Source organism: Salvelinus sp. IW2-2015, linkage group LG1, assembly GCF_002910315.2.
Source record: "Salvelinus sp. IW2-2015 linkage group LG1, ASM291031v2, whole genome shotgun sequence".
Classification (NCBI taxonomy): Eukaryota; Metazoa; Chordata; class Actinopteri; order Salmoniformes; family Salmonidae; genus Salvelinus; species Salvelinus sp. IW2-2015.
The window spans coordinates 27968791-27980961 of record NC_036838.1 but is presented as its reverse complement, the minus strand read 5'-3'; the positions used below and the strand labels follow the sequence as shown (position 1 = coordinate 27980961).

Sequence of the window (12171 nt, the reverse complement as noted above, 5' to 3'; positions counted from 1 at the left end):
GCAAATGTAATTTCAATACGTGTTGAATGGCCAAACATGAGACATCACACCCTTCAAAGGTCCACATGATCAATGTAATATCATTTGTGAGTAGTTGTGAGAGCTTTAACATTACAGTTCAGCCTACCACGTGAGGAATAAAGATGACGAATTGAACTTTACATCAGAGCTTGGGAGGAGGGAGAATGTGAGTTTATTAAGGAGAGGTGAGAGAGACGGAAACAGAGACCGAGAGAGAGAGAGAGAGAGAGAGAGAGCAAGTGAATGGGAGAGATAGAGTGTGTGAGTGAGAGCACAAGAGAAAGGTGGAACGCCTATGCTCTGGTCAGTGTAAGATCTTACCAGACTGTACATTTAATCAAATTAGAACATTTCTAAGATAACACATATGGTTCTAGTTTGACCTTGGGGTCAGGGAGAAGAGATCACAAAGAAACTTCCTTGTCGGTAAGTCCAGTTGTTTTGACCATGTTGAACCATGGAGGATTAAGTGGAAAACATCTATCGTCATCGCTTGTTTTAATAGAGTTCAAGTATTTTCTCTGTTAATGGTTGACTACTAGTCAGCCACTGCTCCTATTTGTCTTTCATGATTATTTTAAAGGCAGCATTATCTGTTCAGTACGCAAGGCATCATTTTAACATCTATATCTATAAAAGCAATATGCAGTAAACCAAGACAAATACTGTACTGTTATGTGATATGAGGTTTGCATGTGCAGACAGCATTTTAAGACGAGATATTGTGCGGCAGGCTTTGTCATTTCTTTACCCCTTGAAGAAGAGGATACAGTGGCAGAGGAGACAAGTAGCATAAAGAAAATAAACTCACAATTCCTGTGGTAACATATATGTCCGTGACCCTCTGATGAGAATCAGAAAAGACAAAGCAGACATGTAAGATTAGATAGGAATGCTTTTATGATTCACTATGTATCCATCTTGTCTATTAACGAAGAAATACATGAACTCTACAATGTTCACATTGATGGCATGAAACAACTCTGGTGTAATTTGTTTTTGATAATCAAAGGTTGATTGGCAATAAACAAATTGTCTATTAGGGTGACATTGGCTCTCTCTGTGTGTATGTGTGTAAGGGAGAGTAGGCTTACAGGTGTGTTCGAAGATGTCAATGGTGAAATGGATGTTATCTGTTATCTTCTGCATTGGTGGCAATAAAAATAACACCAACGTGTAATTTGCTTTGTTGTGTGTGCGTGCTTGTGTGTGCGTGTGTCAGGAAGAGTTGGTTTACAGGTGTATTTGGAATGAAGATGTCAATGGTGAAACAGGCAGCAATGGCTGTGATGGTGGTAGCGATGGGATGCATGGCCGTCATCGCTCTAATCCTCACATTAGTTCAGCACCACTCAGTGGATCTCCCCCATCGCATGCAGGTGATGAGAAATTACAACTGTTTTCTGTGATGTGACTACTGTAATTTACTTCACTTGACAACCCTTATCAGGGGCAGAATTGAGGGAAATTCACTATGGGAAATCACCCATGTAAAATTCCGGAATTCACCTTAAAAAGCTTTTACAAAAACGTTTTACATGTCGAAATCCTTTAACTTTGGGAACTCCGTTCCAACATTTTCCCTCCCAATTCCACCCTTGTCCCTTCTAGATATCACATTGCTTTCATCATATCTCAGATTTCAATGTTATTTTATAAAGTACATACACTACCGTTCAAAAGTTTGGGGTCACTTAGAAATGTCTTTGAAAGATTTTATTTTTTTTGTCCATTAAAATAACATCAAATTGATCAGAAATACAGTGTAGACATTGTTAATGTTGTAAATGACTATTGTAGCTGGAAACGGCAGATTCTTTATGGAATATCTACATAGGCGTACAGAGGCCCATTATCAGCAACTATCACTTCTGTGTTCCAATGGCACGTTGTGTTAGCTAATCCAAGTTTAGCATTTTAAAAGGCTAATTGATTATTAGCAAACCCTTTTGCAATTATGTTAGCACAGCTGAAAACTGTTTTGCTGATTATAGAAGCAATACATCTGGCCTTCTTTAGACTAGTTGAGTATCTGGAGCATCAGCATTTGTAGGTTCGATTACAGGCTCAAAATGGCCAGAAACAAATAACTTTCTTCTGAAACTCGTCAGTCTATTCTTGTGCTGAGAAATGAAGGCTATTCCATTCGAGAAATTGCCAAGAAACTGAAGATCTTGTACAACGCTGTTTACTACTCCCTTCACTGAATAGCGCAAACTGGCTCTAACCAGAATAGAAAGAGTGGGATGCCCTGGTGCACAACTGAGCAAGAGGACAAGTACATTAGAGTGTCTAGTTTGAGAAACAGACGCCTCACAAGTCCTCAACTGGCAGCTTCATTAAATAGTACCAGTAAAACACCAGTCTCAACATCAACAGTGAAGAGGCGACTCCGGGATGCTGGCCTTCTAGGCAGAGTTGCAAAGAAAAAGCCATATCTCAGACTGGCCAATAAAAATAAAAGATTAAGATGGACAAAAGAACACAGACACTGGACAGAGGAACTCTGCATAGAAGGCCAGCATCCTGTCGTCACCTCTTCACTGTTGACGTTGAGACTGGTGTTTTGCTGAGGACTTGTGAGGCATCTGTTTCTCAAACTAGACACTAATGTACTTGTGCTCTTGCTCAGTTGTGCACCGGGGCCTCCCACTCCTCTTTCTATTCTGGTTAGAGCCAGTTTGCGCTGTTCTGTGAAGGGAGTAGTAAATGGCGCTGTACCAGATTTTCAGTTTCTTGGCAATTGCTCGCATGGAATAGCCTTCCTTTTTCAGAACAAGAATAGACTGACGAGTTTCAGAAGAAAGTTATTTGTTTCTGGTCATTTTGAGCCTGTAATCTAACACACAAATGCTGATGCTCCAGATACTCAACTAGTCTAAAGAAGGCCAGTTTTATTGCTTCTATAATCAGAAAAACAGTTTTCAGCTGTGCTAACATAATTGCAAAAGGGTTTTCTAATGAACAATTAGCCTTTTAAAATGATAAACTTGGATTAGGTAACACAACGTGCCATTGGAACACAGGAGTGATGGTTGCTGATAATGGGCCTCTGTACGCCTATGTAGATATTCCATTAAAAATATGCTTTTCTTTCAATAACAAGGACATTTCTAAGTGGCCCCAAACTTCTGAACGGTAGTGTACCTCATGGGATACGACAGGGCCCCTGTAAAGCTACCAATATGGGACGGTATTCAACATCAAAAGGGGAGTGTACAAATACAATTCCTATCATCACTAAGGGTCTGAACTCAAAAATGTTTAAAAAAACCACAATTCTCCCAGTAAGGACAATGTTAATCATAGTTTAGCTCTCTCCCTCTATGTATCCCTCTCTGTATCAAACACACAGGCTCTCCCATAGACACAGGATTCCCCAATATGGAATGGTATTTGACTTCTCTGTCTGTGTCCTTCAGTATGGGATGGTGTTTGACGCTGGATCCACACACACTTCTCTCTACATGTACCGTTGGCCTGGCAACAAAGAAAACAACACTGGGGTGGTGTCACAGATGCTGGTCTGTGATGTTGATGGTCAGTGCCAAGGGCTGTCTGTCAACCATTACTACTACTCTATTATTTTACTCATTCTTAGGGGTAAATCCTAACCTCCACAAAACTCAAATTTTCACTTTGTCATGTATTGACGTTAGTGTTGCACAATTCCAGTGATCCCCCAACCTGGAGTTACTCATCTGGGATTTCTAGAGAATTTGGCAACAATAGTTGATGTCAATGGAAGAATAGTTAGGATTCGCCCCTAGAAAGGGAAAGGAAATACCTAGTCAGTTGAATGCATTCAATTGAAATGTGAATCAGAGAGGTGCGGGGGGCTGCCATAATCGACATCCACGTCTTCGGCGCCTGGGGAACAGTACTTTAGAAGTTAGAATATGCCCCTCAGCCATCTTATACCTATTTTGATGGCAGCTTGATCTCAAGGCCAAGACAAATCATAATGTATCACTCAGTAATGGTTGTCATATCAAAACATACAGTATATGCCTTTAGTGTCTCACACCTGTCCCCTGCTCTTCCATAGGAAATGGTATCTCTAGCTATGCCCAGGACCCCCCTGCTGCAGGGCTCAGTCTGAGGAAGTGCCTGGACAGTGCACTGGCAGTCATCCCTGCCAACCAGCTGAGGGAAACTCCTGTGTACCTTGGTGCTACCGCTGGCATGCGACTCTTGCAGTAAGTCAAGACTGCACTGTTTTATCTTGATAGATGTAATAATTTCCATTTACCACATCCCAATAATCATACTTTATGAATGAATACTCTAGTAAAACAACCTGGTCTCAGAGCATTTCGTATTATTCTGTGCGTAATTCCAGAACACTCCATTTAGTATGATATGTTACATTTCGTATGGTATGTATTAATTTGTGGATGTCCATCACCCATTTGTATGATATGTTACAAATTTGCAGAACCTACAATACGTTATGAATTTGCAAAACGTAATATATTTTACGAATTCTAGCTAGGTGGTCAACGTTTGCAGGGCTAGGGGTTAGGGTTAAGGTTAGGGTTACGTTTAGGAGTTAGGTTAACGGTTTAAGTTTAGAGTTAGGGGAAGGCTTAGCTAAAATGGTAAAGGTTAGGGTTAGGTGAAGGGTTAGCTAAAATGGTTAGGGTTAGGTGAAGGGTTAGCTAAAAGGGTTAATGTTAGGGTTAGGAGAAGTGTTAGCTAACATGCTAAATAGTCGCAAATTAGCTAAAAAGTATTAAGTAGTTGAAATGTTGCTAAAAATGCTAAAGTTGTCTGATGAGATTTGAATTCTCAACATTTGGATTGCTATCCAGGGTTGGTAGATATTCAAGTTATACACCCACCCATCCACCACCCCGACCAACCACCCCGACCAACCACCCCGAAGCTTAACATATGGTACTAAATAGTGTGTCTTGGATTTACGTACAGAATAATATGAAATGCTCTGAGACCAGGTTGAGGAAAACATCCCACTTATCTATGTGGTGACTATTTAACCTCATGTACAGTATGACTGGGTACTGTGTGCTCTTTCAGGCTGCAAAACGTGTTTTTTTATAACAAAGAAGCATTTCTGAAATTGACTTCCAGTGTCCTGCAAGAGTGACTAAATATTGTCCTCTCCTCAGGCTACAGAATCAACCCCAGTCTGATCAGGTTTTGGAGCAGGTAACCAAGGTGATCCAGGGGTATCCCTTTGACTTTCGGGGGGCACGGATTCTCTCTGGGATGGAGGAAGGGGCTTACGGATGGATCACCACCAACTATCTACAAGAGGGCTTCATCAAGGTGTGTATAGGGCCTATAGATTAGGCAGTGGTGTAAAGTACTTAAATAAAAATACTTTAAAGTACTACTTAAAGTAGATTTTTGGATTATCTGTACTTAACTATTTATATTTTTGAAAACTTTCACTTTACTACATTCCCAATGAAAATAATGCACTTTTTACTCCATACATTTTCCCTGACACCCGTTACATTTTGAATGCTTAGCAGGACAGGAAAATGGCCCAATTCATGCGCTTATCAAGAGAACATCCCTGGTCATCCCTATTGCCTCAGATCTGGAGGACTCACTAAACATAAATGCTTCGTTTGTAAATTATGTTGTGTGCCCCTGGCTATCCGCAAATGAAAAAAACAAGAAAATTGTGACGTCTGGTTTGCTTAATATAAGCAATTTGAAATGATTTATACTTGTACTTTTGATACTTAAAACTTCTTCGGGATTGGTGTCCCTTCCATGGGACGGTTGAGCTAACGTAGGCTAATGCGATTAGCATGAGGTTGCAAGTAACAAGAACATTTCCCAGGACATAGACATATCTGATATTGGCAGAAAGCTTACATTCTTGTTAATATAACTGCACTGTCCAATTTACAGTAGCTATTAGTTAAATAATACCATGCTATTACTTGAGAGCGCACAATTTTGAACATGAAAAGTTATTAAACAAATTAGGCACAAACTTTGCACATACACTGCTGCCATCTAGTGGCCAAAATCTAAATTGCACCTGGGCTGGAATAATACATTATGGCCTTTCTCTTGCATTTCAAAGAAGGTACAAAAAAAGTAAAAAATATATATATATTTTTTCACTTTGCATTATCTTTTACCAGATCTCGTGTTACATTCTCCTACATTACCTTCACATTTCCACAAACTTAAAAGTGTTTCCTTTCAAATGGCACCAAGAATATGCATATGCTTGATTCAGGCAGTTAGATTTGGGTATGTCACTTTAAGCAAAAGTGGAGGGTATTTTAAGTGTATTTTTGCAATTAAATTTACTGTTGATACGTAAGTAAATTTAAAACCAAATACTTCTAGACTTTTACTCAAGTAGTATTTTACTAGGTGACTTTCACTTGAGTCATTTTCTATTAAAGGTATGACATTTGCGTACTTTTCCACCACTGAGAATAGGTTACACACATACACACACACACACACACACACACAAAGGCCCATCTATGCAAGTACCCCTCGTTGCGGCACACAGAACGGGACGGGTTCGGCTGTGGGCAATAAGAGCTAAGACGCTAATATTTGTGTAAACTCTACATAGTGGGTGTCACTGAGAAGCCTGATACCTATGGATTGTGCACCCATGAAACAGGGTAAGACTGTACAGTGAATATAAGTATGCAGTCTAACTCAAATCAAAGTTTACTGGTCGGGTACACAGATTTGTAGATGTTATTGCAGGTGCAGTGAAATGCTTGTGTTTCTAGCTCCAGCAGTTCAGTAATACCTATCTAAAAAAACACACCATTTCTTTCTTTTTACTTTATGAATTAAGAAATGGTGGAATTAATCCAATTAACCCAAATAGCACTGTAACAGCAATCCAAATGCAATCTGTACATCTACACCAGATGAATTTAAACAAGATACTGTAAAACAACCCATCATTGCAGCACTGTGTGATGATGGGGAGTGCCAATCATTAGGTTTCCTTCAGTCAGAAGAAAGGATGACTGAACTGACAACCTAATCTCAGCAAAAAAATAAACATCCCTTTTTCAGGACCTTGTCTTTCAAAGATAATTCGTAAAAATCCAAATCACTTCACAGATCTTCATTGTAAAGGGTTTAAACACTGTTTCCCATGCTTGTTCAATTAACCATAAACAATTAATGAACATGCACCTGTGGAACAGTCGTTAAGACACTAACAGCTTACAGAAGGTAGGCAATTAAGGTCACAGTTATGAAAACTAAGGACACTAAAAAGAGGCCTTTCTACTGAATCTGAAAAACACCAAAAGAAAGATGCCCAGGGTCCCTGCTCATCTGCGTGAACGTGCCTTAGGCATGCTGCAAGAAGACATGAGGACTGCAGATGTGGCCAGGGCAATAAATTGCCATGTCCGTACTGTGAGACGCCTAAGACAGAGATACAGAGAGACATGACGGACAGCTGATCGTCCTCGCTGTGGCAGACCACGTGTAACAACACCTGCACAGGATCAGTACATCTGAACATCACACCTGCGGGACAGGATGGCAACAACAACTGCCCGAGTTACACCAGGAACGCACAATCCCTCCATCAGTGCTCAGCCTACTACAATAGGCTTAGCGAGGCTGGACTGAGGGCTTGTAGGCCTGTTGTAAGGCAGGTCCTCACCAGACATTACCGGCAACAACATCGCCTATGGGCACAAATCCACCGTCGCTGGACCAGACAGGACTGACAAAAAGTGCCCTTCACAGACGAGTTGCGGTTTTGTCTCACCAGGGGTGATGGTTGGATTCGCTTTTATCGTCGAAGGAATGAGCGTTACACTGAGGCCTGTACTCTGGAGTGGGATTGATTTGGAGGTGGAGGGTCCGTCATGGTCTGGGGCGGTGTGTTACAGCATCATCGGACAGAGCTTGTTGTCATTGCAGGCAATCTCAACGCTGTGCGTTACAGGGAAGACATCCTCCTCCCTCATGTGGTACCCTTCCTGCAGGCTCATCCTGACATGACCCTCCAGCATGACAATGCCACCAGCCATACTGCTCGTTCTGTGCGTGATTTCCTGCAAGACAGGAATGTCAGTGTTCTGCCATGGCCAGCGAAGAGCCCGGYTCTCAATCCCATTGAGCACGTCTGGGACCTGTTGGATCGGAGGGTGAGGGCTAGGGCCATTCRCCCCAGAAATGTCRGGGAARTTGCAGGTGCCTTGGTGGAAGAGTGGGGTAACYTCTCACAGCAAGAACTGGCAAATCTGGTGCAGTCCAAGAGGAGGAGATGCACTGCAGTACTTAATGCAGCTGGTGGCCACACCAGATACTGACTGTTACTTTTGATTTTGACCCCCCTTTGTTCAGGGACACATGATTCCATTTCTGTTAGTCACATGTCTGTGGAACTTGTTCAGTTTATGTCTCAGTTGTTGAATCGTGTTATGTTCATACAAATATTTACACATGTTAAGTTTGCTGAAAATAAACACTTGACAGTGAGAGGACATTTCTTTTTTTGCTGAGTTTATATGATTCTGAGGGAGTGGTACTGAAACATTGGATATGAGGGCATTGCACTCATTCATATTGTAGATATAGAGTGAGCTATCTCAAGAATCCAGTAGATAAATAAATATGCATTGTGTATAAACAGTGCAGCAAAAAATGCAATAGTAGTAGAAATATTAGAATGAGATGTTGAGAATACAGTATTTAAATACACAGTACAAAACCCCACCCCAATACAGCCACAGTGTGGTTTCAACAGTTTGTTGGCAAACTAATTAATTATTGTATTTAATTTAAAATGATGTAACATTCCAACTTTGTTTAGCGTTATTCTAGCCTACACTTTCAATTAAGGACTTATTTTAAAGGCGAACCGCAAATTCCATTATTGTGGCAAATTGTTATTGTGGTTAGCGTTCAGCAGAAGGACAGACATTGGCCAACGTACAGAAAGAAATTATGTAGAACAAAAACATGCCTCTGATTCTAAGGAATCATGTAATTTCTATTCATGGCATTTCTGTCTGCAATGTTGACCCCCAAACCATTCCTTGGGCAGCGGCTTCTCCATCTATGAGGTTGAGTCAAAGTGTTAACCTTGACTGACGTATTCCAACTACAGAGGCTCTGTCTCCTCAGACAATGGTATCAAGCTTGTTTGGGACAAATTAACAGATGTTTGTGGATATACAGTAGGAGTACCATTTGTTACCACTGTAATAACCTGTTATATTGGTGAATTGCAGGTCTGCAGTTTAAAACTATTGCTAACACACAGTATTTGTACTTCTCCTAAGCAGCACGGCTTTGAGGGAGGATGGGTGCGTCCTAAAGGAAGGAAGATCTGGGGTGCCCTAGATATGGGAGGCTCTTCCACCCAGATAGCCTTTACCCCCAGCCAGCCTGTACGGGACCCTGCCTCCGCCCTGGGACCCAAGCTCTATGGTTACCAATATGAGGTGTACACACACAGCTACCTGTGCTATGGCAAGGAGCAGACCATGAGGCAGCTACAGGTTCATCTTCTCAAGGTAAGTAGCCGTCTGGTCACCAGTTCGATGAAACTTGAATAAATTGCAGAATGGTTTCAGGTAAATCAAATCACATTTTATTGTTCACATACACATGTTTAGCAGATGTTATTGCAAGTGTAGCGAAATGCTGGTACTAATACCAGATAAACTCCCCATACATGTAGATATTGTATAAAACCAGTTTTCAGGAAGAAAAAGCAAACAGGCGGTAGTGTTCTAAAGAAAGATAATGAACAAACAAAGATATGATGTTTTGGATCTTCCTGAAATTAAATCCAAAGAAAGGTAATTTGGGAAAAGGATGTTTGGCATACCTTTGAAATATGGATCCAAAATAATTTAATAATAATAATTAATTAAAGTTGGGATATACAGTATGTGACATTTCGGCCTTACCCAGGCCTTCTTTAAGACAGATCATACATTTTTTGGCCAATTCAGTGAAGAATTGCCCTAAAGCAGTTTGACTGACTGTGTCTCAGTTGAGTCAGAAGCATTTCATGGCTGCCATAGGTAAGTTCTTGTACGAATCAAGAAAACTTCCTCCTCTACCAGATGAGTGGGTCTACCCGCCCAGTCAACCACCCCTGCTACCACCTGGGTGACAACCTAACCCTGACTCTGGGTGACCTCTATGACTCCCCCTGCGTGGCCAGACCTGTGACCTTTGACCCAGCCTCAGTGGTCACCTTCACAGGGACCAGTGAGCCACGTCAGTGTCTCAACCAGATAAAGAACATCACGAACCTGGATGCCTGCTCCCTGGCCCCTGACTGTGGCTTCAACGGGGTCTACCAGCCCCCTGTCAGTGGAAACTTCTTTGTGAGTATTCATCCCATATCTATGCAAACCCCACTCAACTGGCACTCCAGGCAGGCTCAATCGAACACTCCAAGTATTTGAAAGATGTCTAACAGTATATACAGTGTACAAAATATTAGGAACGCCTGCACTTTCCACGACAGACCAGGTGAATCCAGGTGAAAGCTATGATCCCTTATTGATGTCACTTGTTAAATCCACTTCAAATCAGTGCAAATGAAGGGGAAGAGACAGCTTAAAGAAGGATTTAAGACAGCTGTGTATGTGTGTCATTCAGAGGGTGAATAGACAACACAAAAAATATTTAAGTGCCTTTAAAAAGGGGTATGCTAGTACGTACCAGGCACACCGGTTTGACTGTGTCAAGAACTGTAACCCTGCTGGGTTGTTTACCGAGTGTATCAAGAATAGTCTATCACCCAAAGGACATGCAGCCAACTTGACAACTGTGGGAGCCATTGGAGCGCTGTGGAATTCCTTCGATGCCTTGTCGAGTCCATGCCCTGACGAATTGACGCTGTTCTGAGGGCAAAAGGGGGTGCCACTCATTATTAGGAAGGTGTTCCTAATGTTTTGTACACTCAGTGTGTATCGCCACCATCATTCTGTTTCCTTTCCCCAGGCTTTCTCAGCATACTATTACACCTTTGACTTCCTTGGTCTGGCTCCTCAGTCCTCTCTGTCTCAGGCTACCACCACTATAGACACTTTCTGCAAAAGGACCTGGAACTCGGTGAGATATAGAGACCTCTGCTGACCTTTCCCATTGCCAGTACACTTCCTTAAAACTGTATACCAGTACACAGACTCATCGAATCATACTCAACCACATGCTAAACAGGTGATTGAGAATGGACATTGAGTATGAGCATACATAACATGTCATTCTTTTTAGCACAGACATCAATCCACAGTAGCCTATTACCTCGTAATGATCTAATTCCCAATATTGCTGCAACCTGCTTAATACCTTTTTTGGCAGCTCAAGAAAGAGTATGCTGTAAAAGACAAGTACCTTCGTGATTACTGTGCCTCAGCCAACTACATAATGACAGTACTACTAGACGGCTACAAGTTCAACCAGACCTGGGGAAACATATACTTCCAGAGACAGGTGTGTTCAACTATACAGCATATGTAAAAACGTCAACATCCTATTGAAAGATTTAACTTCAGGACACAAAATGAATGAAGTTACACCACAGAATACTCAATATTCTTGTGCGGCAGTCAATATTAATAGATGTGCTGCCCTAATGAAGCTGTGTGTCTATCATATACATACACACAGGACAGTGGAGGCTGCTGAGGGGAGGACGGCTCAAAATAAATGGCTGGAACGGAGTAAATAGAATGGCATCAATACCATTCCACCCCAGCCATTACCACGAGCCCGTCCTCCCCAATGAAGGTGGCACCAACCTCTTGTGATACAGTATATGTTTATATATACACATCATCTGTGTCTATCAGGTGGCAGACACAGACATTGGCTGGACGCTGGGCTACATGTTGAACCTGACCAACATGATCCCCTCAGAGCTCCCCCTGGTGGTGACAGGTGTGCAGCGCAGCCAGTGGGCAGCAGAGGTCTTCTTCATTGTGTTTGCTGTGTTCCTCAGCCTGATGGTACTGGTCCTAATGTGGCTCTGGAACCCACAGGACGGACAAGGCAACAAATGACAATCGATGAAATCACACTCTGAACGTCTCTGTCTTCTAGTCTATATAGTGATGATACAATGTGATACTGTGATGTAACAGCAGCTATCAGTAAGATCGGAACGGATCAGAAGAGTGTGGCAGCTCCTGGAACTCA

At 41.8% G+C, this 12171-nt stretch overlaps 1 protein-coding gene across 2 annotated transcripts; it reads left to right on the top strand.

Annotated features, from left to right (window-relative positions):
- Positions 1 to 248: 248 nt before the first annotated feature.
- LOC111964004 (ectonucleoside triphosphate diphosphohydrolase 8) lies at positions 249 to 12130 on the top strand. 2 transcript variants are annotated; one of them, XM_023987652.2, is made up of 10 exons: positions 249 to 447; positions 1248 to 1400; positions 3444 to 3561; positions 4070 to 4220; positions 5154 to 5313; positions 9297 to 9527; positions 10086 to 10352; positions 10975 to 11085; positions 11335 to 11466; positions 11826 to 12130. In XM_023987652.2, the coding sequence occupies exons 2-10, from the start codon at positions 1272 to 1274 to the stop codon at positions 12033 to 12035; spliced, it is 1509 nt and encodes a 502-aa protein (XP_023843420.1). In that variant the 5' UTR covers positions 249 to 447; positions 1248 to 1271; the 3' UTR covers positions 12036 to 12130. The 2 variants fall into 2 exon arrangements, with proteins under 2 accessions (XP_023843420.1, XP_023843411.1); XM_023987643.2 differs by having other exon boundaries at positions 1244 to 1400.
- Positions 12131 to 12171: the final 41 nt, after the last annotated feature.